Raw genomic sequence first — 23,987 nt, 5'->3', positions numbered from 1 at the left:
CCAAGGCTACTTCTTGGTTGTATAAGCTCTGCAAGACTTTGTCCCTGACTTTCCCCTGTGAAATCAAGTCTTCTCCAGTTGTCCTGAGGGTTCACTGAAATAGGAAATACAGGGGCTCTTGAAGTCACCATGTTCTCTTCCCATTAAATCAAACAGTAAAGTCCCAGGGCGGGTCTACCTTGCCAGAAAAAAGAAGCGGACTCCACCTAGTGGCTAATGGGGTCATTGTGCTGTGGAGTTGACCATTTACAGAACTGGAAGGTTTCTTCAGCGTTTTGATACTCCTAGACAGAGGAAGCAGCATATATGAACAGTAAGCTTGGGAGAGCCAGGCCAGGGAAGGGTCTGCCCTGTCTCTGTAATAGGGCTTTTCAAAGGGCAGAAAGGGCCAGGCGCGGTGGCTCACGCCTGTAATCCCAGCACTTTGGGAGGCCGAGATGGGCGGATCACAAGGTCAGGAGATCGAGACCATCCTGGCTAACACGGTGAAACCCCGTCTACTAAAAATACAAAAATTAGCCGGGCGCGGTGGCGGGCGCCTGTAGGCTGAGGCAGGAGAATGGCGGGAACCCGGGAGGCGGAGCTTGCAGTGAGTGGAGATTGCGCCACTGCACTCCAGCCTGGGCGACAGAGCGAGACTCCGTCTCAAAAAAAAAAAAAAAAAAAAAAAAAAAATCAAAATCAAAGGGCAGAAAGGTGAGGTTAGGTGGATGGATGGTCAAAGGGAGAAAATGTTCTTCCTATTGTATTTTACACTAGTGACTGCTCATCAGAGCATCTGGTCTGGGGGTGGGGACAGCTCATGTGGCAGGGACTGCTGTGAGGGAAGGGCTTTCTTCTTTTTTTTTAAGAGGCTCCCACTATGTTGTCCAGGCTGGATTTGAACTCCTGGGCTCAAGCGATCCTCTTGCCTCCGCCTCCTGAGCAGCTGGGATTACAGGCACATGCACCACACCTGGCTTAGGGCTCTGGGAGGAAACTCTACCTGTTCATTGCTACTTCTTTAGGATTTGAGCTGGGAATTATGATTTCTTCTAACTTCCACTTCACAAGACAGTATCAAGGCCTTGGGTCACATATATCTGGTGGCAGTGCTCAGACCAACACTTAGGGCCCCTGAATCCCAGGCCATTGTCCCTCATGCCATCCCTCATTGGCGGCTATATAGGTACATGTCTAGATGTGTCTGCACTGGTGGGTTGTTATATTCAAACAGCTGCTTTGCATCTAGCTCTGGGCTAAGAGCATGATTCCACTTCCTCTTGTTTCCATTTCATGCATGATTCCATTTCTTCTCCTCAGGTGTGACACCTGAGTAGTGTCACTGGCCAAAGAGCCCTGGGCCTGGGATAAGCAGGGGCTCCCCAGTAGTGGAGGGTGACTTTTCGCTGGACCCCAGTAAAGAATCACTTGTAGCCACTCTGCTACTTTTCCCCCCGCCTCGGTCAGATCGAATTAGGATTCTGGCATTTCATAAATCACTGAATCTTATTACATGGGGCTATGCCAGATGCCATCTGCTTGTGGCCTTATCCCCACTCCAGGGGCACTCAGGGCTTACTTCAGGTCAACAACAGAAAGAGCAGCAGTTACCATTTATATAGCATTTATCATGTGTAAGGCACTATTAATTATTTCATATCTATCTATTCTTTTAATTCTCACAATAACCCTACGAGGTAGGTACTAATGTTCCACCCTGAGGCAGCTTTGTGATGGCAGAGCTGGGATCCGAACCTTAGCTGCTTGCTTCCCAGAACCTGAGTTTTCGCCACTACACTAGACTACCTCTCCAGAGCTGATGCCTCTCTGAGACCGTCCCTAGGCACTAGAGCCACGAGCAGGGGCTCCCTCTCATGCTTGCCTGCTGTATACACCAGAATGGCCAATATTAAAAAAACTGACAACACCAAGTGCTAACCAAGACGTGGAGCTGCTGGAGCTCCCACACACCGCCGGTGAGGATGTAAGTCAATAGAGCCACTTTGGAAAACGGTCTGGCAGTGTCTAGACAAGCTAAACGTATGCCTACTCTATGATCCCACGCCTAAGTCAATGAGTTAACATGTGTACCAAGCAACATGTACAAAATCCTTCATAGCAGTTTTATGATACCCCCAAACCAGGAACAACCCAATTGTCCCTCAACAGGATGGCTGGGCCAGGTGTGGTGGCTCACGCTTGTAATCCCAGTACTTTGGGAGGCTGAGGCGGGTGGATCGCTTGAGCCCAGGAGTTTGAGACCAGCCTGGGCAACACAGTGAGACCCCATCTCTAAAAAATCATGAAAAACTAGCTGGCATGGTGGCATGTGCCTGTAGTCCCAGCTACTTGGGGGGCTGAGGTGGGAGGATCACTTGAGCCCAGGAATTCAAGACCAGCCTGGGTAACAGAGTGAGACTCCATCTGTACAAAAAATAGAAAAAATTAGCTGGTGTGGTGGCATGTGCCTGTAGTGTCAGCTACGTGGGAGGCTGAGGTGCAAGGATCACTTGAGCCCAGGAGGTTGAGGCTGCAGTGAGTCTTGATGTCACCACTGCATTCCAGCCTGGGTGACAGAGTGAGAACGTCTCAAAAACAAAAACAAAAAAGTAGGATGGCTAAATTGTGCTATATTCAAATAAAGGACCACTACACAGCATGAAAAAACTCAACTTTTTTTTTTTTTTGAGACAGAGTCTTATTACGTCACCTAGGCTGGAGTGCAGTGGCGTGATCTCAGCTCACTTGCAACCTCTGCCTCCTGGGTTCAAGTGATTCTCCTGCCTCAGCCTCCGAGCAGCTGGGATTACAGGCATGCGCCACCACCATGATCGGCTAATTTTTGTATTTTTAGTAGAGACAGGATTTCACCATGTTGGCTAGGCTGGTCTCGAACTCCTGACCTCAAGTGATGTGCCCACCGTGGCCTCCCAAAGTGCTGGGATTACAGGCATGAGCCACTGTGCCTGGCTGAAAAAAAAAACTGAACTTCTGAGACATACAGTAACGTGGGTGAATTCCACAAACTAATATTGTGCAAAATGTATGATTCCATTTTTATAAAACTCAAGAGCAAGCAAAACTAATCTACAATGATAGAGGTCAAAATAGTGGTTACTTCGGGGGACACTGACTAGGAGGGGAAATAAGGGAATGTTTTGGGGACCTGGCAATGTTCTGTATCTTGATATGGAGGGTGACTGCCCCAATGTATACATATAAGTGAGGACTCATCAAATTGAAGCCTAAATTGGTGCACATTACTGAATGTGTGGTGTACCTAAAAAAGTTCGGAAAAAAAAGAAAACAGTTAAACAATTTCTGGGTATGGTGCACAGTTGTTTTTGCTCCCTCTTCCCCCTGCATCCATTCCCCCTCAATCTGGAAAGGGCCCCTACAACTTTCTTCTTTTGGGGCTGCGTCACTCCCTCTCTCAATATGTTTTAGGTGGAGGTGACTCAGCTTTAGGCACATGACCCAGGCCCCAAATCAGAGTGCCTTTTCCCCTAGCCACAGGGATTAATTCAGGGATGAGAACAGGACTAAAGCAGTTGAGGCAATCCCAGATATTTTGTTGGAACTAGTGGAGAAAGGTGTTCTTTCCACTGTTGTTACTAACGTATCAGGATAGAAGCCTGAGGCTGCTGGTGGCCACCTTGGCACCTCTTGGAGAGAGTTTGCCTGAGAGAGGGCACACAGAGGAAAGCAGAAGGACAGAAAATTCTTCCTGATGAGACCATCTCCGAGTATGGGTCCAGCTATCACTGTATGTGGATTTTTCATTAAGTGAATCAATACATTCACTTTTTCAGCTAATCGCTTTGGTTTGGCTTTTTTTTTTGAGACAGAATCTCCCTCTGTCGCCCAGGCTGGAGTGCAGTGGCGTGACCTCGGCTCACTGCAAGCTCCGCCTCCTGGGTTCACGCCATTCTCCCACCTCAGCCTCCCAAGTAGCTGGGACTATAGGCACCCGCCACCACGCCCGGCTAATTTTTCTGCATTTTTAGTAGAGACGGGATTTCACCGGGTTAGCCAGGATGGTCTCGATCTCCTGACCTTGTGATCCGCCCACCTTGGCCTCCCAAAGTGCTGGGATTACAGGCGTGAGCCACTGCGCCTGGCCTGATTTGGGTTTCCAACAGTTTAATAATTAGAATCTAATACATTGGGAATGGACAAAATTATGAGAAACATGGAGGGACTTGGAATATAAACATTGAGTCTTGTCTCATCTGTTTCGTGGGTGCTGCCCCTTCCCTGAGTGACTGCTCACCCTGTGAGACCATGGCACTGTTAGGAGATGGGTGAGGCAGGCTGCAGGGGCCATGTGGGAGAGACTCTGGTCCTCACTTGTAAAGGGTTCCAGAGCAAGTTTAGAGAACTGGATTCTACTCTCCATTTTGTCACTTCTTAGAGGCAAGACCTTGGGCAAATCATGACACCTCTTTCAGCCTTGTTCCTTCTCTCCATGGTTTTTATTTATTTTATTTTTTATTTTTTGTAGAAATAGGATTTCACCATGTTAGCCAGAATGGTCTTGAACTCCTGGCTCAAGTGATCCACCCGCCTCAGCTTCCCAAAGTGCTGGGATTACAGGTGTGAGCCACCCTGCCTGGCCTCCTTCTCTATATGGAATATCAACTCTCAGCTCAAAGGTTGTTACGCAGATCAAATGCTAGCTTCCCAATCTCTCCAGCTTTTTCATACCCTTGGCTGAGTCAGTTCCTCATCCTGGACTTTCTTATCATTGTCATCATGATCTTTGACCGTGTGTGAACCCCCAAGGGCAAGAAAGTGTTAATCTCTAGGTCCCCTTACCAACAGGGCTGGCCACACAGCCGGCAGGGACTACAAAGTGGTCTTGCAGGCCAGAGGCTCACGGTATGATAGCCCATTGACCCCCTGCCCTTCATTTCCTTGCTTGGTAGCTGGGGCTGAATCCGACATACTAGGTGGCTTAGAAGGACCCTGGGGAATTGCTGGAGCAGTCTGATCTTGGGAAGCTGAGAACCTCCCCTGGGGCTGTGTAGAGCCTTTCACAGCAGACCAGGAGCAGGGGCTGAGTGGTGCTGAATGGGAGCTGAGGCTGCCTGGGCCCCTTCCTCAAACCTGGCTGTCTACAGTAAAGGATGGACAAAGAGCTCCTGAGGCCATAACACCCCTTTCTTTTTTTAAATTTTAAAAATTATTATTTTTAGAGACAGGGTCTTTCTTGCTCTGTTGTCCAGACTGGAGTACGGTGGCATAATCATAGCTCACTGCTGCCTTGAACTCATGATTAAAGCGATCCTCCTGCCTCACCCTTCCAGGTAGCTAGGACTATAGGCATGCACCACCACACCCAGCTATCTTCTTTTAAAATTTATTATTTATTTATTTTTTTGGAGACAGGAGTCCTGCTCTGTCACCTAGGCTGGAGTGCAGTGGCACGATCTCGGCTCACTGCAACCCTCCGCCTCCCGTGTTCAAGCGATTCTCCTGCCTCAGCCTCCCGAGTAGCTGGGACTACAGATGCGTGCCACCATGCCCAGCTGATTTTTCCATTTTTTATAGAGACAGGGTTTTGAAATGTTGGCCAGGCTGGTCTCGAACTCCTGACCTCAGGTTATCCACCTGCCTTGGCCTCCCAAAGTGCCTGGTTTACAGGCATGAGCCATGGCACCTGGCCTTAACATTTATTTTTATACTTTCTTTTTTTTTTTTTTGGAGATAGAGTCTTGTTATGTTACCCTGGCTGGAGTGCAGTGGTTATTCACAGGCATGATCATAGCATTCTATAGGCTGGAACTCCTGGGTTTGAATGGTCTTTCTGCCTTGGCCTCCTGAGCAGCTGGGACTATAGGTGCATGCCACCACAGCTGGCCATAACACTCCTCAGCTCATTTTTGAGTCATGGAAAATGCTCTTTCAAGAATCACCAGGCCTATGATAAGTCCCATGGAACAAACCTATCACTGTGTAAGAGCTGAGCAGGAAAAAACCATCTCTTCTCATACACCTCATTCATTCATTCATTCAATAAAACTTCATGATACACCACTATGGACATCAGGAAGTAGAGACGAATAAGGCTGGGTCTCTGCCCTAAGTGATTGGCCTGGAAAGCCATACTGGACACAGTTTCCATACTGGCCTCCTTGTCTCCTTTCCTGCCCCTCCCTGCATTCCTTTACACAACAGCCAGAATTCTCTCAAACATAAAGCAGATCCCCAGCTTAAACCCTTTAAAGACCTTCACGAGGCCCTATGTGACAGGAGAAGCAGGAGAACGTGGATGAGAAGATGAGGCTGTATTGAGTTCAGGGCAACTGAACTCAAGGGAGACTTTCACAGGGTGCTTGACTCTGTCCCAACTCCTAAAATGACTACTGGGGACTACTGAGGTCTGAATGGGGTGGGGATGAGGGGTCAAGACAGACATACTAGATCCAGTGGCAATATGGCTCAAAACCCTAGGTCTGTTAAGTTGCAGTCTGGCTCATGGGGGAAATTCTTTATTTGGATGCTTCAGTGACCAAGAGACAGAGCATTAGACACACACATAAGCACACACATACACACACACACACACACACATCCACACGATATGCAAAGCAAAGGCATTTCACAGGTGAAGGGATAGGGAGTGGGGGAAGGAGGCCACGAGAGCAGCTAGGGGCTTCTCTGACACAATGAGGAGAAGCCTCTGATGGTGACACTCCTTGGAATTCTTGCCTCAAAGCTACAAGGAAAACTCTATCCCTGTGGACTCAGTCCCAGGCCACAAAATAGTAAAGACAGAGAAATCTGGGTGTGGGGCCTGGGGGACACCTGCTCCTCACTGTAGAAACCTGCATCAGCTCTCTATTTCTTTCCCTGGGACCCAGAAATCGCCTGGTGGATGACGGGGAAGGCTAGCACCACAGCAACCTGGGCAAGGTGGTCTGCTGCACAAGGGGGAAGAGAGGGCGAGTAGGGCCGAGGGTAGCAATGAACCTCACAGCTGGCTGGCATGAGGCAGTTTGCCTTTAGGGGCAGAACCCTCAGGGAGACTTGCATGTGGGGCACTTTCCCATGTGACCTTGGGTCAGAGCACCTCTGATGGAGGAGGGGAAAGGTCCCATCCCCACTGGAGTGTCCTATAATCCCAGTGGACATGGAGGCCGCCCCCAGCCCCAGCTCGTTGCTAACTGCTGCAGATCCTTAGCACCATTCAGGAACCGTGGAGAGGGCAGCGCGGGGAGCAATGCTCTGCCAAGACTGTGTCACCGCTCCAGGAGGAGGCTTCACAGTTGGCAGAAACCTGCGCAACTGGCCACATCTGGTCTAAGGCTCAGGAAAGCCTGCACCTTCTGGGGGAAGGCAGAGTGTTGTATTAGCTCCAAGCTTCCATGTTGCAGCCATTTCCTCTGCTTCCTGCCTCAGCCCAGGTTTGGCATGAAAGTTCCAGGTTTCACTGGAAATGTCTAGGGCCCAGGGAGATCTCTGTTCTTTAGTTGCAGGAACTGGCCCAAAACTGACCTTTAGAGGAAAGACAGGTGGCTGGGGCCTCAGCACCTATGGCCCAGAGAGGCTGGGGAAGGGGGAAAGCCACCCTCCAAACTGCCACCGGTGAGACCCCAGGTCTCTCAATACCCTTGCCTCCCCTGTCATGACCTACAGGACTCCTGCCAAAGGGGAGCAGCAGGAGTGAATTAGCCTGGACCAACCAGAGGCTGTCTGTGGCCCAATGCTGCCTCAGGCCTGTGTACTTTCCTGGTGAGAACAAGGAGTGAGAGGGAGCCAAGGGCTGAGCAGTCACGGGAAGCTGGCTCACGGCTGGCCCAACATGGGATGCTGGGCAGAATCACCTCTAGTCTTCCAAGGTGGTTGAATCTTTCTGAATGGGTTGCCTTTGCATTGGAATCTGGCCCAGGGATGATGCCACTGTTTTTGGTGACCTGTATTTGAGAAGGAACAAAGGAACAGGGTCAGTGTGTGGCAGCTGTATTGGCTTATTGCAATGATAGCACTGCCCTGTTAGGGCCTTGGAGTAACAGGCAGGGCACCTTTCCTTCACTGAGGTCCACTGTGGGCTGGCAGAATGCTGGATGCTTAGCTTCCATCATTCCATCCTCATGGCAATTCTAGCAAGGTGAGAAGCAGCATCCTCATTTTACATACAAGGAAAGTAAAGTTCAGAAAGTTTAAGTGGCTGGCCCATAGTATGTTTTTTTTTTTTTTTTTTCTGAGATGAAGTCTCACTCTTGTCGCCCAGACAGGAGTGCAGCGGCGCGATCTCTGCTCACTACAACGTCTGCCTCCCAGGTTCAAGCGATTCTCGTTACTCAGCCTCCCAAGTAGCTGGGATTACAGGTGCCCGCGACCACGCCCGGCTGATACCTGTACTTTTAGTAGAGACAAGGTTTCTCCAGGTTGACCAGGCTGGTCTCCAACTCCCTACCTCAGGTGATCCACCCGCCTTGGCCTCCCAAAGTGCTGGGATTACAGGCGTGAGCCACCGCACCCGGCCGCAAAGTATGTTTTTAAGTGGTAGGTTCAGGACTGTAGCCAATGCCTTTTCACTATACCAAACCACTGCCTACAGGGCCCTATACAAACTCATTCCATTTGGTAGTGGCAGAGTAAAACGAATGGGCTTCGAAGTCAAACAGGCTTGAATCCTAGGTCTAACTCCAAGTAACCAAGTGAACTTGGGCAAGTCAATTAACCTATCTCATAATTAGGCTTTCTTTGGTTGTAAAAGGCAGGGGTGGGGGGATATCCTAATTTCAGATCTTTTGTTGAGAATTTAATGAGACTGAAATCAGGTGTTCAACAAATTATAGCTTTATCCTTACAGAATTAGAGGCTTTTTAAAAATTTTGAGACAGGATCTCACTCAGGCACCCAGGCTGGAGTACAGTGGTGCCATCATAGCTCACTGCAACTCAAAGCTCACTCCACCTCCTGGGCTCAAGCTATTCTCTCATTTCAGCCTCTCAAGTCGTTGGGACTACAGGTGTGCATCGCCACACCTGGCTAACTTTATTTTTTGTAGTCGGGGTCTTACTACATTGTCCATATTGGGAGAATTAGAGACTTACTGACTTGCCCAAGGTCACAATGCTGGAAAGTTTAGCAAGAGAACAGTGAACAACACTAGCACTTTCAGGTATGGGTAGCCCCACGGCGCGGCTCTGGTTGGCTTCAGGTTGTCTGTTGTAACTGCCATCATCCAAGCTGCAAGGGAGGTATGTATGCTGAAACACTGTGGGACTGAGTTGCTGGGGCTTGTCTCAAGTCTATACCTAAGAGTACCCCCAAAGTAAAAAACATATCCACAGGTAAAGAGGATGATCTGCTACAGTATGAGAGAGGAGACTCCAGGCAGAGTAGAGAGAACTAAGGACATTTTTTACACCAATACTCTGTGTTTCCACCACCTTTAAATCATTCAGCTCAATGAGCAAAGCAAAATCAATGACCAAAGTCAAATAAACATTTCAGCAGCTTGCCCGCCTGAAACTCAGTTTCCTTGTCTGTAAAACGGGAATTCTGCTACCCATCTCAGAAGGTTATGCTGGGGCCAGGTGCAGTGGCTCACACCTGTAATCCCAACACTTTGGGAGGCCGAGGCAGGCGGATCACTTGAGCTCAGGAGTTTGAGACCAGCCTGGCCAACGTGGTGAAACCCCATCTCTACTAAAAAAAAAAAAAGGTTATGTTGCGGCACACTGCTCATACCACACATTTCCCTTCAGAGAGGAAGGGACAGAACCACGTAGGCCCTCCAGACCAGGCCCTATCCTCTTTATATCAATGGTGCCATAACCTACTTCTGAGCCTGACGCCTTGGGAGGAGCATGCTGTGGGCCAGATAGGCTTCAATTTGAATCATGACCGTGCTTCATTCACATCACCACTTTGAATGCTGGTTGTCTGTATGTGTAAAATGGGAATAATTATCTTTCCTCTCAGGATTGGAAGGATTACCTGAGAGAATATGCTTGACATATGGCCTGCAACAGAAGAGGGGCTCAAGGAATGTTAGTCACTTCCAAGATTACCATGAACAGGTAACTCTCCGTTCACCTGGTTCCTTCAAAACCCTTATCACAATCTGTGATTATTGGTTGTTTACTTGCTTAGTCTGTTTCCTCCCACCAGGCTGTAAGGTCATGAGAGCAGACGCTGGGTCTGTCTTGGCCACCATTCAGAAGATGCTCAATATATATTTGATTAATGAATGAGAGGGCCTGGTCATATTTGATAAAGACCTATAGAGGGAACTCCTGCCAGCAAAGGATAGGGTCTCCAGGCCAGTGGAAAAACACTTCCCCAGAGTGCTACAGACCAGGAAAGTCAGGTGTTCTTAGGGTTCCACCAAGAAAATCATGTATGCTTCTCTATTAAAACCTTCAGCCCAACAGGTCCAAAGACTGGGCAGAAGCCAGTAGAGAAATACATATAGAGGAGACACTTGTTCCTGTTAAATGATTTATCTTCTGTTCACTGAAAAAAGGCTGCCAGGATTCCACTTCGGCCCAGAACTACCTGGCTTTGTTCTGACGCAGAAGACCTGGGCTCCTGCTATGGATCCTAGAATTTCAAAAAATGGTTACTTACTGGTTCTTGTGTTTGAAGCCGCTGACATGAGCTTGGTACTGTTCTATGGAGTTCAGCACTATCTTACATGTTTTGCAGGGGTAGCCCTTTCCAGCTGAAACACATCAAAATCAAGATCTTAGTTATCCGGTAAGAAGTAACCTGAAGACTGTTGCTTTTCAGAGTGTACAAATGCCCTTCTAAGGACTGACAGGTGAGGCGAGGTGAGGTCGCTGGCCCTGATGAGAACCCAGAGGCCACAGTGCTCAGGAGGCACAGACTGCGTGCCTGTGTGCTTCCTGGGGTTGGGAACATCCTCATTCCTGTGTCCCCCGTCCCAGCATAGAGCCCGGCCCAGACTAGCTGAGTGATAAAAGAATGACAGAACAAAGAAGTGACATTTGGTGTCTTTTCTACCTTGACTGTGCTAACTGGCCTCATTAAGGATGCCCTTCACTGAGAGATCTCTGGGAAGGTGCCACTCTCCGAGGGCTTGCAGTAACAGTAAGTAATGAGAATGCTGGTTATGAAAATCAATCTCTTTCTACCCTGGGAATCACAGACTGTATCTCACTTTACCAGGGCTGCTCCCATGACAAAGTGGCTTTTCCCACATGGTCTGGTAGTGAGTGAGGAGCCAGGAGAGGGAATTGAACTGCTGGTTCTGCTTTCATGTGACCTTAGCTAGATTCCTTCCTTTCTGAGCTTTTTCTTTTTTTTTTGAGCTCTGTGGCCAGGCTGGAGTGCAGTGGCACGATCTCGGCTCACTGCAACCTCTGCCTCTTCAAGGGATTCTCCTGCCTCAGCCTCCTGAGTAGCTGGGACTACAGGTGTGTGCCACCATGCCCAGCTAATTTTTGTATTTTTGGTAGAGACGGGGTTTTATCATGTCGGCCAGGATGGTCTCGCTCTCTTGACCTGGTGATCCACCCGCCTCGGCCTCCCAAAATGCTGGGATTATAGGTGTGAGCCACTGTGCCCGGCATGATCCTTAGCTTTTCTTAACCTCAAACCAATTATACCACAACTTATTTTTTTGAGACAGAGTCTCATTCTGTCGCCCAGGCTGGAGTGCAGTGGCGCGATCTCGGCTCACTGCAAGCTCCGCCTCCCGGGTTCACGCCATTCTCCTGCCTCAGCCTCCTGAGTAGCTGGGACTACAGGCACCCGCCACCACGCCCGGCTAATTTTTTGTATTTTTTAGTAGAGACGGGGTTTCACCGTGTTAGCCAGGATGGTCTCGATCTCCTGACCTTGTGATCCGCCTGCCTCGGCCTCCCAAAGTGCTGGGATTACAGGAGTGAGCCACCGCGCCCAGCCCACCACTTATTATTTAGAGACGGAGTTTTGCTCGTTCCCAGGCTGGAGTGCAATGGCGTGATCTCCACTCCCTGCAACCTCTGCCTCCAGGGTTCAAGCGATTCTCCTGCCTCAGCCTCCCAAGTAGCTGGGGCTACAGGTGTGTGCCACCATGCCTGGTTAATTTTTTGTATTTTTAGTAGAGACAGGGTTTCACCATGTTGGCCAGGCTGGTTTCAAACTCCTGACCACAGATGATCTGCTTGCCTTGGTCTCCTCCCAAAGTGCTGGGTTTGGGATTATAGGTGTTGAGCCACCGTGCCCAGCCCCACAACTTATTTTTGATTTTTTTGAGACAGAGTCTCATCCTATCGCCCAGGCTGGAGTGCAGTGGAGGCACCTCCGTCTCCTGGGTTCAAGCGATTCTCCTGCCTCAGCCTCCCGAGTAGCTGGGATTACAGGCGTGCACCACCATGCCCAGGTAATTTTTGTATTTTTAGTAGAGATGGGGTTTCACCATGTTGGCCAGGCTGGTCTTGAACTCCTGTCCTCGTGATCCACCCACCTCGACCTCCCGAAGTGCTGGGATTACAGGCGTGAGCCACCGCGCCCGGCCACACCTGGGTAATTTTTGTATTTTCTTTTTTTTGTAGAGATGGCGTTTTGCCATGTTGCCCAGGCTCCAAACCTCTTCACATTGGAACCAGGATGATCTGCCCATAAAACTCAAACTGGCAACGGCTTCCCAGGGCTCTTAGGGTAAAGGCCCACCTCCCTAACATGACCCACAAAGTCATGCGTGGACGCCTGCTCATTTCCTCCACATCACTATGTCCCACACTATCCTACTTGCCCTCTGGGGGGCCTTTCTTGATCCCTGCTCCCCCATCTTATCTCCCCTCATTTTATGCCCACAGTCTTGCATTTGTCTTTTTTTCTAAAGTTTGTCACAGTTGTAACTATTTGCTCAATGCCTGTATTCTCTGCTAGACTGTAAGCTCCATAAGGACATAGACAATACCTGTCTTGTTTACTACATATATACCACCATGCCTGGCACATATTAGGTAAAAGTCTAATAAATACTTATTGACTATCTATGAATTTAGTAAGACTTGAAAACTTGTCCTGTATAAAAAGCTGAAGAAACTGGGGGACCAGCATGGGGCTCAGAAACCAGCTCTACTGAGTGGGAGACAAGACCCTAATTAGGGAGAGTAAGTGATGGGGTGAAGCAGAGAAGGATTTCAGTAACCTGGAGGGGACATTCAATGCTCTGGGGGCAAGAAGGATTTGCCTGAATGCTATGTAGGTTATAGTTCTGGCCTTCTCTGGTAAATATGAGAGAAACGCAAGCCTGGAGTATAAAACCACTCTAAGCCTTATTTGATCTGCTTGGTAGATGATGCATTTGCCCAGGTGGGATTTGGATACCCTAGGTCATTTTACGGTAGATCCATACTTGCCATGAGACACCTGTCAGGGACCCTCAGGAACTAGTCTCTGGATCCAACACAGAACTACATTGGGTTTCAATGTGGGCTCAGGCTCTGCCACTCTTTAGTGTGGAACCCGTGGCAAATCACTTCATCTTTCTGGTTTTAATATCCTCATCTGTAAAATCGTGATAATCAAAGTTGTTCAACAGAGTTATTGTCAGGATTATATCAGGTAATGAAATGTGAGAGCACCGAGCCCAAGCCCTGGGCCATAGCTCCTATCAGTAAGTGTTAGATGACTTGACTAAATGAATGAACTAAATGAATGAGTGGCTTTGAACGAAGCCAGCAGGGAGAAGTCAAGCTGTTAACAAACCTAAACAGGCCGGGCTCATGCCTGTAATCCCAGCACTTTGGGAGGGCAAGGTGGGTGGATCACTTAAGGCCAGGAGTTCCAGACCAGCCTAGCCAATATGGTGGAACCATCTCTACAAAAACAAAAACACCTGAATTCTTTGCTAAGGTAGAATCCTTGTCAGTTGAAGTCATTGCCTGCATATTCTAGGTCAACAGCCTACCTCTGTAAGTAAGAAGGGGGACAGAGTGGGGCTCAGTGCCTCTGCTAGACATTCTATACTTGGAAAGCCTCCTGCCAAGTACGCTCAGAGCTGGAGGCAGGTGGAAGGAGTGTAAGGTTTGGAGCCACACAGAGCTAAAGACCCAAAGTGATATCAACACGGGGATTATTAATATCAAGGTCCTATCAGCTGTATGAGCTCGAACCATTCACTCTGGGTCTCAACCTCTTTGTGAAGTGGTCGAAATTGTATCTATTTATAGGAATGTGTGGAAATTAAAATTATAATGTATATATTCCTATCAAAAGGGGATCTAATACCCCTGCCTCTCTGCCTATTTTTTTTTTTAAATAAAAAAGTATCGATTTTCTTCAAATCCAAGTCCTCTTGAAAATCTATGATCTCAGGCTGGGCACGGTGACTCACACCTGTAATCCCAGCACTTTGGGAGGCTGAGGCGGCTACATCACCTGAGGTCAGGAGTCTGAGACCAGCATGGCTGACATGGTGAAACCCCGTCTCTACTAAAAATACAAAATTAGCCAGCCGTGGTGGCGCATGCCTGTAATCCCAGCTACTCGGGAGGCTGAGGCAGGAGAATTGCTTGAACCCAGGAGGCGGAGGCTGCGGTAAGCCGAGATCACGCCATTGCACTACAGCCTGGGCAACAAGAGCAAAATTCTGTCTCAAAAAACACAACAACAACAAAAGCCTGATTTTTCTTTTTATTTTTTTGAGACAGGGTCTCACCCTGTCACCCAGACTGGAGTGCAGCGGCACAATCTTGGCTCACCACAACCTCCGCCTCCCAGGCTCAAGCGATTCTCCTGCCTCAGCATCCTGAGAAGCTGGGATTACAGGTGCATGCCAACACGCCCGGTTAATGTTTTTGCATGTAGGAGACACAGGGTTTCGCCACGTTGACCAGGCTGGTGTTCAACTCCTGACCTCAAATGATCCACCCACCTCGACCTCCCAAAGTGCTGGGATTACAGGTGTGAGCCACTGCGCCTGGCCAAGAACACGGGATTTTAAAGTCATGTTATTTGGCTTGATTGCCACCTGCATCTCTAATTGATAATATACAACTTAGTTTTAGAGTCTTTATTTGTTCTCCGTAAGGACCAAAAAAAGAGAAAAAACAAAACTTAAAGAGACACAGGTCGTTTTTTTTTTTTTTTTTTGAGATAGAGTTTCATTCTTGTCACCCAGGGTGGAGTGCAATGGCGCGATCTCGGCTCACTGCAACCTCTGCCTCCCGGGTTCAAGTGATTCTCCTGCTAGGATTATAGGCGCCCGCCACCACACCCGGCTCATTTTTTGTATTTTTAGTGGAGACGGGGTTTCACCAGGTTGGCCAGGCTGGTCTCTAACTCCTGACCTCAGGTGATCCACCCGCCTCGGCCTCCCAAAGTGCTGAGATTACAGGCGTGAGCCACCACACCCAGCCACAGACAGAGGTCTTTCTATAATACGTTCCTCTATGTATTTAAGAACTTGAAATAACTAGCATAAAATGAATATTCCATTCAGTAATAATTTTTTATTTATTTTATTATACTTTAAGTTCTAGGGTACATGTGCACAACGTGCAGGTTTGTTACATATGTATACATGTGCCATGTTGGTGTGCTGCACTCATTAACTCGTCATTTACATTAGGTATATCTCCTAATGCTATCCCTCCCCCCCCCCCCCACCCCACAACAGGTCCCAGTGTGTGATGTACCCCACCCTGTGTCCAAGTGTTTTCACTGTTCAATTCCCACCTATGAGTGAGAACATGTGGTGTCTGGTTTTCTGTCCTTGCAATAGTCTGCTCAGAATGATGGTTTCCAGCTTCATCCATGTCCCTACAAAGGACATGAACTCATCCTTTTTTATGGCTGCATAGTATTCCATGGTGTGTATGTGCCACATTTTCTTAATCCAGTCTATCATTGATGGACATTTGGGTTGGTTCCAAGTCTTTGCTATTGTGAATAGTGCCGCAATAAACATACGTGTGCATGTGTCTTTATAGCAGAATGATTTATAATCCCCTGGGTATATGCCCAGTAATGGGATGGCTGGGTCAAATGGTATTTCTAGTTCTAGATCCTTGAGGAATCGCCACGCTGTCTTCCACAATGGTTGAACTAGTTTACAGTCCCACCAACAGTGTAATAAGTGTTCCTATTTCTCCACATCCTCTCCAGCACCTGTTTCCTGACTTTTTAGATTTTTTTTTTTTTTTTTTTGAGATGGAGTCTCGCTCTGTCGTCCAGGTTGGAATGCAGTGGTGTCATCTCAGCTCACTGCAACCGGATTCAAGAGATTCTCCTGACTCAGACTCCTAAGTAGCTGGCATTACAAGCACATGCCACCACGCCCAGCTAATATTTTTTTTTTTTTTGAGACGGAGTCTGGCTTTTTTGCCCAGGCTGGAGTTCAGTGGCATGATCTCGGCTCACTGCAACCTCCTCCTCCTGGGTTCAAACGATTCTCATGCCTCAGCCTCCAGAGTAGCTGGGATTACTGGCGTATGCCACCATGCCTGGTTAATTTTTGTATTTTTAATAGAGATGGGGTTTCTCCATGTTGGTCAGACTGGTCTTGAGCTCCCAACCTCAGGTGATCTGCCTGCCTTGGCCTCCCAAAGTGCTGGGATTACAGGTGTGAGCCACCGCACCCGGCCAATTTTTGTATTTTTAGTAGAGACAGGGTTTTGCCATCTTGGCCAGGCTGGTCTTGAACTCCTGACCTCAAGTGATCCACCTACCTTGGCCTCCTAAAGTGTTGGAATTACAGGCGTGAGCCACTGTGCCTGGCCCTAGTTTTCGATTTTAATCAGTAAGTTATTCCTGAGGCAGCGGGAGATACTTTGCTGGTTCAAATTAAAAAGGACTCAACAAGGCCAAATTTATGTTAAGAAAACCTTTGGAAAAGCCTAATATTTTTCTCCTACCAAGTCTTTCTAGACTGGACACCAGGATGTTGAAAACACTGACATTACCCCTTTATTACCAAAGATATGGAGTCAATTTCCAGTTTCCACACATTTATGAAGTAACTTTCTCAAATTCTCTTAGTGCCCACAGTTTCAGGGATAGCTATATGAAGTCTCAAAAAAATCGACATATTAGGGCTGAGTGTGGTGGGTTCGCGCCTGTAATTCCAGCACGTTGGGAGGTCCAGGCAGGTGAATCACCTGAGGTCAGGAGTTTGAGATCAGCCTGGTCAACATGATGAAACCCTGTCTCTACTAAAAATACAAAAATTAGCCTGGTGTGGTGGCGGGCGTCTATAATCCCAGCTAGTTAGGAGGCTGAGGCACGAGAATCGCTTGAACCCAGGAGGTGGAGGTTGCAGTGAGCCGAGATAGAACCAGTGCACTCTAGCCTGGGTGACAGAGCGAGACTCTGTCTTAAAAAAAAAACACAAAACTACATACTTGTAAATGTAATATATAATAGTAATATGTAGCAAAATCTATATATTAGTGAAATTTCAATACAATTGTTTACTTTTCAGAAAAGTATCTTTACCATAAAGAAGCTACTATTTCTTAATTTATAGAACCAGTTTTTACTCAGAAATCTAAGTAAATCAAGTTAGTGAAGTTCACTTGAGGTCTTTCTGTTCTGGAGTAATAGATTATACTATGTAATTAGTACAGTAGCCCCGCCACCACACCCCACTCACCATCCGCAGATTTGCTTTCTATGGTTTCAGTTATCTGTGGTCTACTGCAGTCCAAAAATATGAAATAAAAAATGCTGGCCAGGTAAGGTGGCTCATGCCTGTAATCCCAGCACTTTGCGAGGCCGAGCTGTGTGGATCACAAGGTCAGGAGTTCAAGACCAGCCTGGCCAACATGGTGAAACCCTATCTCTACTAAAAACAAAAAAAAATTAGCCGGGTGTGGTGGTAGGCACCTGTAATCCCAGCTACTCGGGAGGCTGAGGCAGGAGAATCGCTTGAAACTGGAAAGTGGAGGTTGCAATGAGCCGAGATGGCACCACTATACTCCAGCCTGGGCAACAAGAGCAAAAGTACGTCTCAAAAAAGAAAAAAAAAAAAAAAAAAAAAGCCAGATCTGGCATGGTGGCTCATGTCTGTAATCCCAGCACTTTGGGAGGCCGAGGTGGGTGGATCACTTGAGCCCAGGGGTTCAAGACCAGCCTGGGCAACATGGCGAGACTCTGACTCTACAAAAAACAAAAAAGTAGCCAGATGGGGTGGCGCACACCTGTAGTTAAGCAATTTGGGAGGCTGAGGTGGGAGGAATGCTTGAGTCTGGGAGCTCCTGACTGCAGTGAGCCATAATTGAGCACTGTGCTCCAGCCTGTGGGACACAGAAGACCCTATCCAAAAAAAAAGAGAAAAAATCCAGAAATGAACAATTCGTAAGTTTTTTAAAGTGCTGGCTATTCTGAGTAGCGTGATGAAACCCCAAGCTATCCCATTGTACTCTGTTCAGAATGTGAATCATCTCTTTGTTCACCACACTGTATATGCTATCTGCTCATTAGTGCCTTAGCCATGTTGGTTCTCAGAGAGAAAAACACAGTATATAGAAGGTTTGGTATTATCCACCATTTCAGGCATCTATGGGGGGTTTTGAAATGTATCCCCTATGGACTAGGCATGGACTAGTATATTCTAAAAACGTGTATGTCACAAAATGTTAAAATATACATCCACTTTGAAATGTTTTAAGAATATAATTGGAATGTACAGTAAAAAGGCAGCAAATATTTTCTCCCAATGAATTCCCAGCAAACAAGAACACATGTAAGAAAAACTATCATCAAGATGGATATTTTTTTCCCTCTCTTAACCGTATAATATTCATGAAAACTGAATTTCTTCCAGGTCTTTTTTAATTACCCTTAATGTATAAGAAATGGTCCCTACATTCTAATTTTTCCCGTAAGTGTGAAGTTGGTGATTTTATAAAAAGACCCTGATGAGTTACAATATATTTAAAGTTACACGTTAAAAAATTAGGGCCAGGTGCAGTGGCTCATGCCTGTAATCCCAGCACTTTGGGAGGCCGAGGCGGGCAGATCACGAGGTCAGATCGAGACCATCCTGGCTAACAGGATGAAACCCTGTCTCTACTAAAAATACAAAAAATTAGCCGGGTGTAGTGGCAGGCGTCTGTAGTCCCAGTTACTCGGGAGGCTGAGGCAGGAGAATGGCATGAACCCGGGAGGTGGAGCTTGCAGTGAGCCGAGATGGCGCCACTGCACTCCAGCCTGGGCGACAGAGCGAGACTCAGTCTCAAAAAAAAAAAAAAAAAACTTAGGAAGATCGGTGGGGCATAGTGGCTCACGCCTGTAATCCCAGAACTTTGGGAGGCCAAAGTGGGCGGATCACCTGAAGTCAGAAGTTGGAAACCAGCCTGGCAAACATGGTGAAACCCTGTCTCTACTAAAAATACAAAATTTAGCTGGGCATGGTGGCATGTGCCTGTAGTCTCAGCTAGTTGGGAGGCTGAGGCAGGAGAATCGCTCAAACCCGAGAGGTGGAGGTTGCAATGAGCCGAGATCACATTACTGTACTCCAGCCTGGGTGACAGAGGGAGACTCAGTCTCAAAATAAGGAAGACCACCTTTCCAGTCAACTTTAAGGAATGTTCATTTTAAAACAGCATTAAAAGTACCAAAATACACAAATACTTTGGGCAAGACTTAAATGCATACTTGATAAAAGCAGGCTGCATGTAATGGCTCATGCCTGTAAGCACAGCACTTTGGGCGGCCAAGGTAGGAGGATCACTAGAGTCCAAGAGTTCATGACCAGCTCAGGCAACAAACAGAGACCCTGTTTTTTTTTTTTTCTTTTTTGAGATGTAGTCTTGCTCTGTTGCTAGGCTGGAGTGCAGTAGCACGATCTTGGCTTACTGCAACCTCCACCTCCCGGGTTCAAGCGATTCTCCTGCCTCAGCCTCCCAAGTAGCTGGGACCATAGGTGCGTGCCACTACACTCAGTTAATTTTTGTATTTTTAGTAAAGATGGGGTTTCACCATATCAGCCAGGATGGTCTCGCTCTCTTGACCTCATGATCCACCCGCCTTAGCCTCCCGAAGTATTGCGATTATAGGCGTGAGCCACTGCACCCGGCAAGAGACCCTCTTAAAAAAAAAAAAAAGGATGGACGCGGTGGCTTGAGACTCCCGTCTCAAAAACAAAAACAAAAATAAAAACAGACGGATTTCTATATAAATCTGGCTTTCCAGAGTCTTTGGAAAACCTGAAAGAGGGACGGGCACAGTGGCTCATGCCTGTAATCCCAGCACTTTGGGAGGCTGAGGCGGGTGGATCACGAGGTCAGGAGATCGAGACTATCCTGGCTAACACGGTGAAACCCCTGTCTCTACTAAAAATACAAAAAAATTAGCTGGGTGAGGTGGCAGGCGCCTGTAGTCCCAGCAACTTGGGAGGCTGAGGGAGGAGAATGGCGTGAACCTGGGAGGCGGAGCTTGCAGTGGGCTGAGATCGTGCTACTGCACTCCAGCACTCCAGCCTGGGTGACAGAGCAAGACTCTGTCTCAAAAAAGAAAAAAAAAAAAAAAAAAAAAAAGGCTGGGCGCAGTGGCTCAAGCCTGTAATCCCAGCACTTTGGGAGGCCGAGACAGGCGGATCACGAGGTCAGGAGATCAAGACCATCCTGGCTAACATGGTGAAACCCCGTCTCTACTAAAAAATACAAAAAACTAGCCAGGCGAGGTGGCGGGCGCCTAGGTCGCAGCTACTTGGAAGGCTGAGGCAGGAGAATGGCCTAAACCCGGGAGGCGGAGCTTGCAGTGAGCTGAGATCCAGCCACTGCACTCCAGCCTGGGCGACAGAGCGAGACTCTGTCTCAAAAAAAAAAAAAAAAGAAAGAAAGAAAACCTGAAAGATATGGTAACAGCTGAGTAGGAGTGGCATTTACTCTTCAGCTGACCATATCCCCTTCCTGGCTCTCATTTTAATTTCTCATCTGGCTTCTGTAGGTATCTGAGTTTGCAAACCCTACTTACAAGACCTAAGGAGGAAAAGCACAACGTCGGCTGGTCCAGGGAGCCCCAGTGGCTAAGCCCTGGTCCAGCTCTGGGTGTGAGCTAGGCCCCCTCACCTGGAAAGTCAGTGACAGCAGGGTCCGCCAGCCGCCCATAGCGTGCCATTAGTTTGAGCTTGGTCTCCTGTTTTCTGTGTTTCTTGCCCACATAATGTTGTTGAGCCATGACAGGGTCGTTGAAAGTCGCATGGCAGAGGCTGCAGAACTTGTCTGGGTCTATCATCTCTCTATTCTGGTGCAAGGCTAAGGTGGAGGCCACAAGGAAAGGATTTGTAAGGTGTTTCGACAGAGCTGCGGTGAAAGAGTTCAAACAGAAACAATGAAAAAACCCAGAAGGTGCCAGGCTTTTGAGTATGCTGAATAGAAAGGGCTGTGACACCAGTTAATCCCACTTGCAGATGTGGCACTGCCTGTGTGAATCACACACGTGAATGCATTCTCTAATTGGGAAACCTGCGAAGATTTGAGGGAGCCCAAAGACTGGCTATTTCATTCAGCAACTTTAACTACTGTAAGCCCACAAATCCTGATTTTTCTCATATTCTGAGGAGGCTCTGAACTTCTGCTATCAAGTTGTCAAATTACAATAGACTAGAGATGCATACTTGCACTCTTGCAGGGATACCTCAGCATTTCCCAGAACTTCACAGCAAGTGGGACACAAAGTTTGGGAGTTTTATTCTCATCCTTGAAGTAATACAGTTACAGAGCTGGGAACCAATGCACAGATACAGAAATTGAGGCTTGAGTTCCTGGAGCTCATACAGGGTCATTTAGAAAAGGTAACCATACTAGGGATGCCTTTTAGGCTACATTGCATATTAACAGGCTGAGCAGAGAGAAAAGAGGACCATTAACATTTAGTTATGTGTTTTGCTCATGCCTGTAATTCCAGGGCTTTGGGAGGCCAAGGCGGGCGGATCACGAGGTCAAGACATTGAGACCATCCTGGCCAACACGGTGAAACCCCATCTCTCCAAAAAATACAAAAATTAGCTGGGCATGGTGGCATGTGCCTGTAATCCCAGCTACTCGGGAGGCTGAGGTAGGAGAATCACTTCAACCTGGGAGGCGGAGGTTGCAGCGAGCTGAGATCGTGCCATTGTACTCCAGCCTGGGTGACAAGAGCGAAACTCCGTCTCAAGAAAAAAAAAAAAAAAAATTAGTCATGTGTATTGTATATGTATTTTCTCCTTTGGTCCTCAGAACTACCCCAATGAGGTAGGTATCACTTTGCCACATTATTCAGAAAAACTGAGGCTCAGACGAGTGAAGTGGCTTGCCCAAGGTGACCCAGCTAGTGAGTGAAGCCAGGTCTGTGACCCTAAAGCCTATGCTCTCTTTGCTACGCCAGGCTGCCAGAGTGTGGCAAGAAGACCTGAAGGCTATAGCTCTTACTTTCACCTTCAGAAAACATCCCTGATTCTGGCCAATGAATTCAGTTAATCAGAACCTGGTGTAGGCATACCTGTGAGCCTCTTGTGCATCAACATATGGCTAGATGTTGACTGCAGGCTGTGCTGCTGCCTCATAAAGTGGATGCCACAACTCACTAACAAGTCCATGTGGCTGAAATGGTGTCAACCTAGCAACTACTGCTTTAAAAATGTGGGGCCCAGAAGCCCCCACCAGTGGTGGAGGACGGATGGGGCTCAGCAGGACTGAGATGAGATGTCTCAGATGCTCTTCCATACCTTTATCACTTCCGCTGGGGAAGTTTTGAGGATTTTGGGCAAGCCAGAAGAAATTTTCTGGCCTTTCCCACAATGGTTTTCCAGTAGAGATGGAATCTCAATTTCTCTGCTTGTTGATTTTGTTTCAGCAAGTCATTAAAAAAGTAATGTACATGTTGTAGAATATCTTATAATATGAGAAAATATTCTGTTTGTGGTGTTAGAGTGTAAAAAAATCAAGTTACAGGCCAGGCGCAATGGCTCGTGCCTGTAATCCCAGCACTTTGGGAGGCTGAGGCAGGCAGATGATCTGACTCAGGAGTTCTGAGACCAGCCTGGCTGATCTTGGCTCACTGCAACCACTGCCTCCGAGGTTCAAGCGATTCTCTTGCCTCAGCCTCCCAAGTAGCTGGGATTACAGGCATGTGCCACCATGCCCAGCTAATTTTGTATTTTTAGTAGAGACGGGGTTTCTCCACATTGGTCAGGCTGGTCTCAAAACTCCTGACCTCAGGTGATCCACCTGCCTCAGCCTCCCAAAGTGCTGGAATTACAGGCGTGAGCCACTGCACCCGGCCTACTATCTTCCAACTTTTCTGTAATGAATGTAGATTTTTAACATCAGAAAAGAGATATATAATGGTTGTAAGAGAGAACAGTCATTCTTTGAGATACTGAAGAGAAGCATCAGAGGTGAAAGCGTAAGTTAAGTTTAGAAGAACCATTTAATGTGCATCCAATAAAACGAGGGATATAGAGTCTGTTCTCAGAAAATAAACTGAAATATAATAAAGTGTTCTACAGAGATGTTCACTGTAGTGTTATTTGTAACACTAAAAAGTGGGGGGTGGGGAGATTAAATGTTCAGCATTAGAGGAATGTTAAATGTGGTATGATGCACTCACTAAAAATGCTTATAAGGAATTTTTTAATAACATGGGGAAATACAAATGTCATATTAAATAAAAAACATATAGAAGGCAATTGTATGGCCAGGTGCAGTAGCTCACACCTGTAATCCTAGCACTTTGGGAGGCAGAGGCAGGTGAATCACCTGAGATTAGGAGTTAGAGATCTGGCTGGCCAACATCATGAAACCCCATCGCTACTAATACAAAAATTAGGCAGGGCATGGTGGCTCATGCCTGTAATCCCAGGACTTTGGGAGGCTGAGGCGGGTGGATTACCTGAGATCAGGAGTTTGAGACCAGCCTGACCAACATGGTGAAATTCCATCTCTACTAAAAATACAAAACTGGCCGGGCATGGTGGCTCACATCTGTAATCCCAGCACTTTGGGAGGCCGAGGTGGGTGGATCACCTGAGGTCAGGACTTCAAGACCAGCCTGCCCAATATGGGGAAACCCCGTCTCCATTAAAAATGCAAAAATTAGCCAGGCGT

General features: G+C 47.5%; 1 protein-coding gene across 6 annotated transcripts in view; it reads right to left on the bottom strand.

Annotated features, from left to right (window-relative positions):
• Window positions 1-6,439: 6,439 nt before the first annotated feature.
• ZNF346 (zinc finger protein 346) overlaps window positions 6,440-23,987 on the bottom strand; it is a 46,537-nt gene continuing 28,989 nt past the window's right edge. Inside the window, exons 5-7 of one of the 6 annotated variants that reach the window (XM_009209630.3) lie at window positions 20,970-21,203; window positions 10,570-10,663; window positions 6,440-7,901 (exon numbers count right to left, since the gene is read on the bottom strand). In XM_009209630.3, the coding sequence (XP_009207894.1) occupies window positions 7,814-7,901; window positions 10,570-10,663; window positions 20,970-21,203 (416 nt within the window). In that variant the 3' untranslated portion in view covers window positions 6,440-7,813. The remainder of the gene's footprint in view (window positions 7,902-10,569; window positions 10,664-20,969; window positions 21,204-23,987) is intronic. The other 5 variants (XM_003900581.5, XM_009209631.4, XM_009209632.4 and 2 more) reach the window with 5 other exon arrangements.

This window comes from Papio anubis, chromosome 5 (genome assembly GCF_008728515.1).
Source record: "Papio anubis isolate 15944 chromosome 5, Panubis1.0, whole genome shotgun sequence".
In the NCBI taxonomy this organism is placed as follows: Eukaryota; Metazoa; Chordata; class Mammalia; order Primates; family Cercopithecidae; genus Papio; species Papio anubis.
This window is presented reverse-complemented; position numbering and strand designations above follow the sequence as displayed.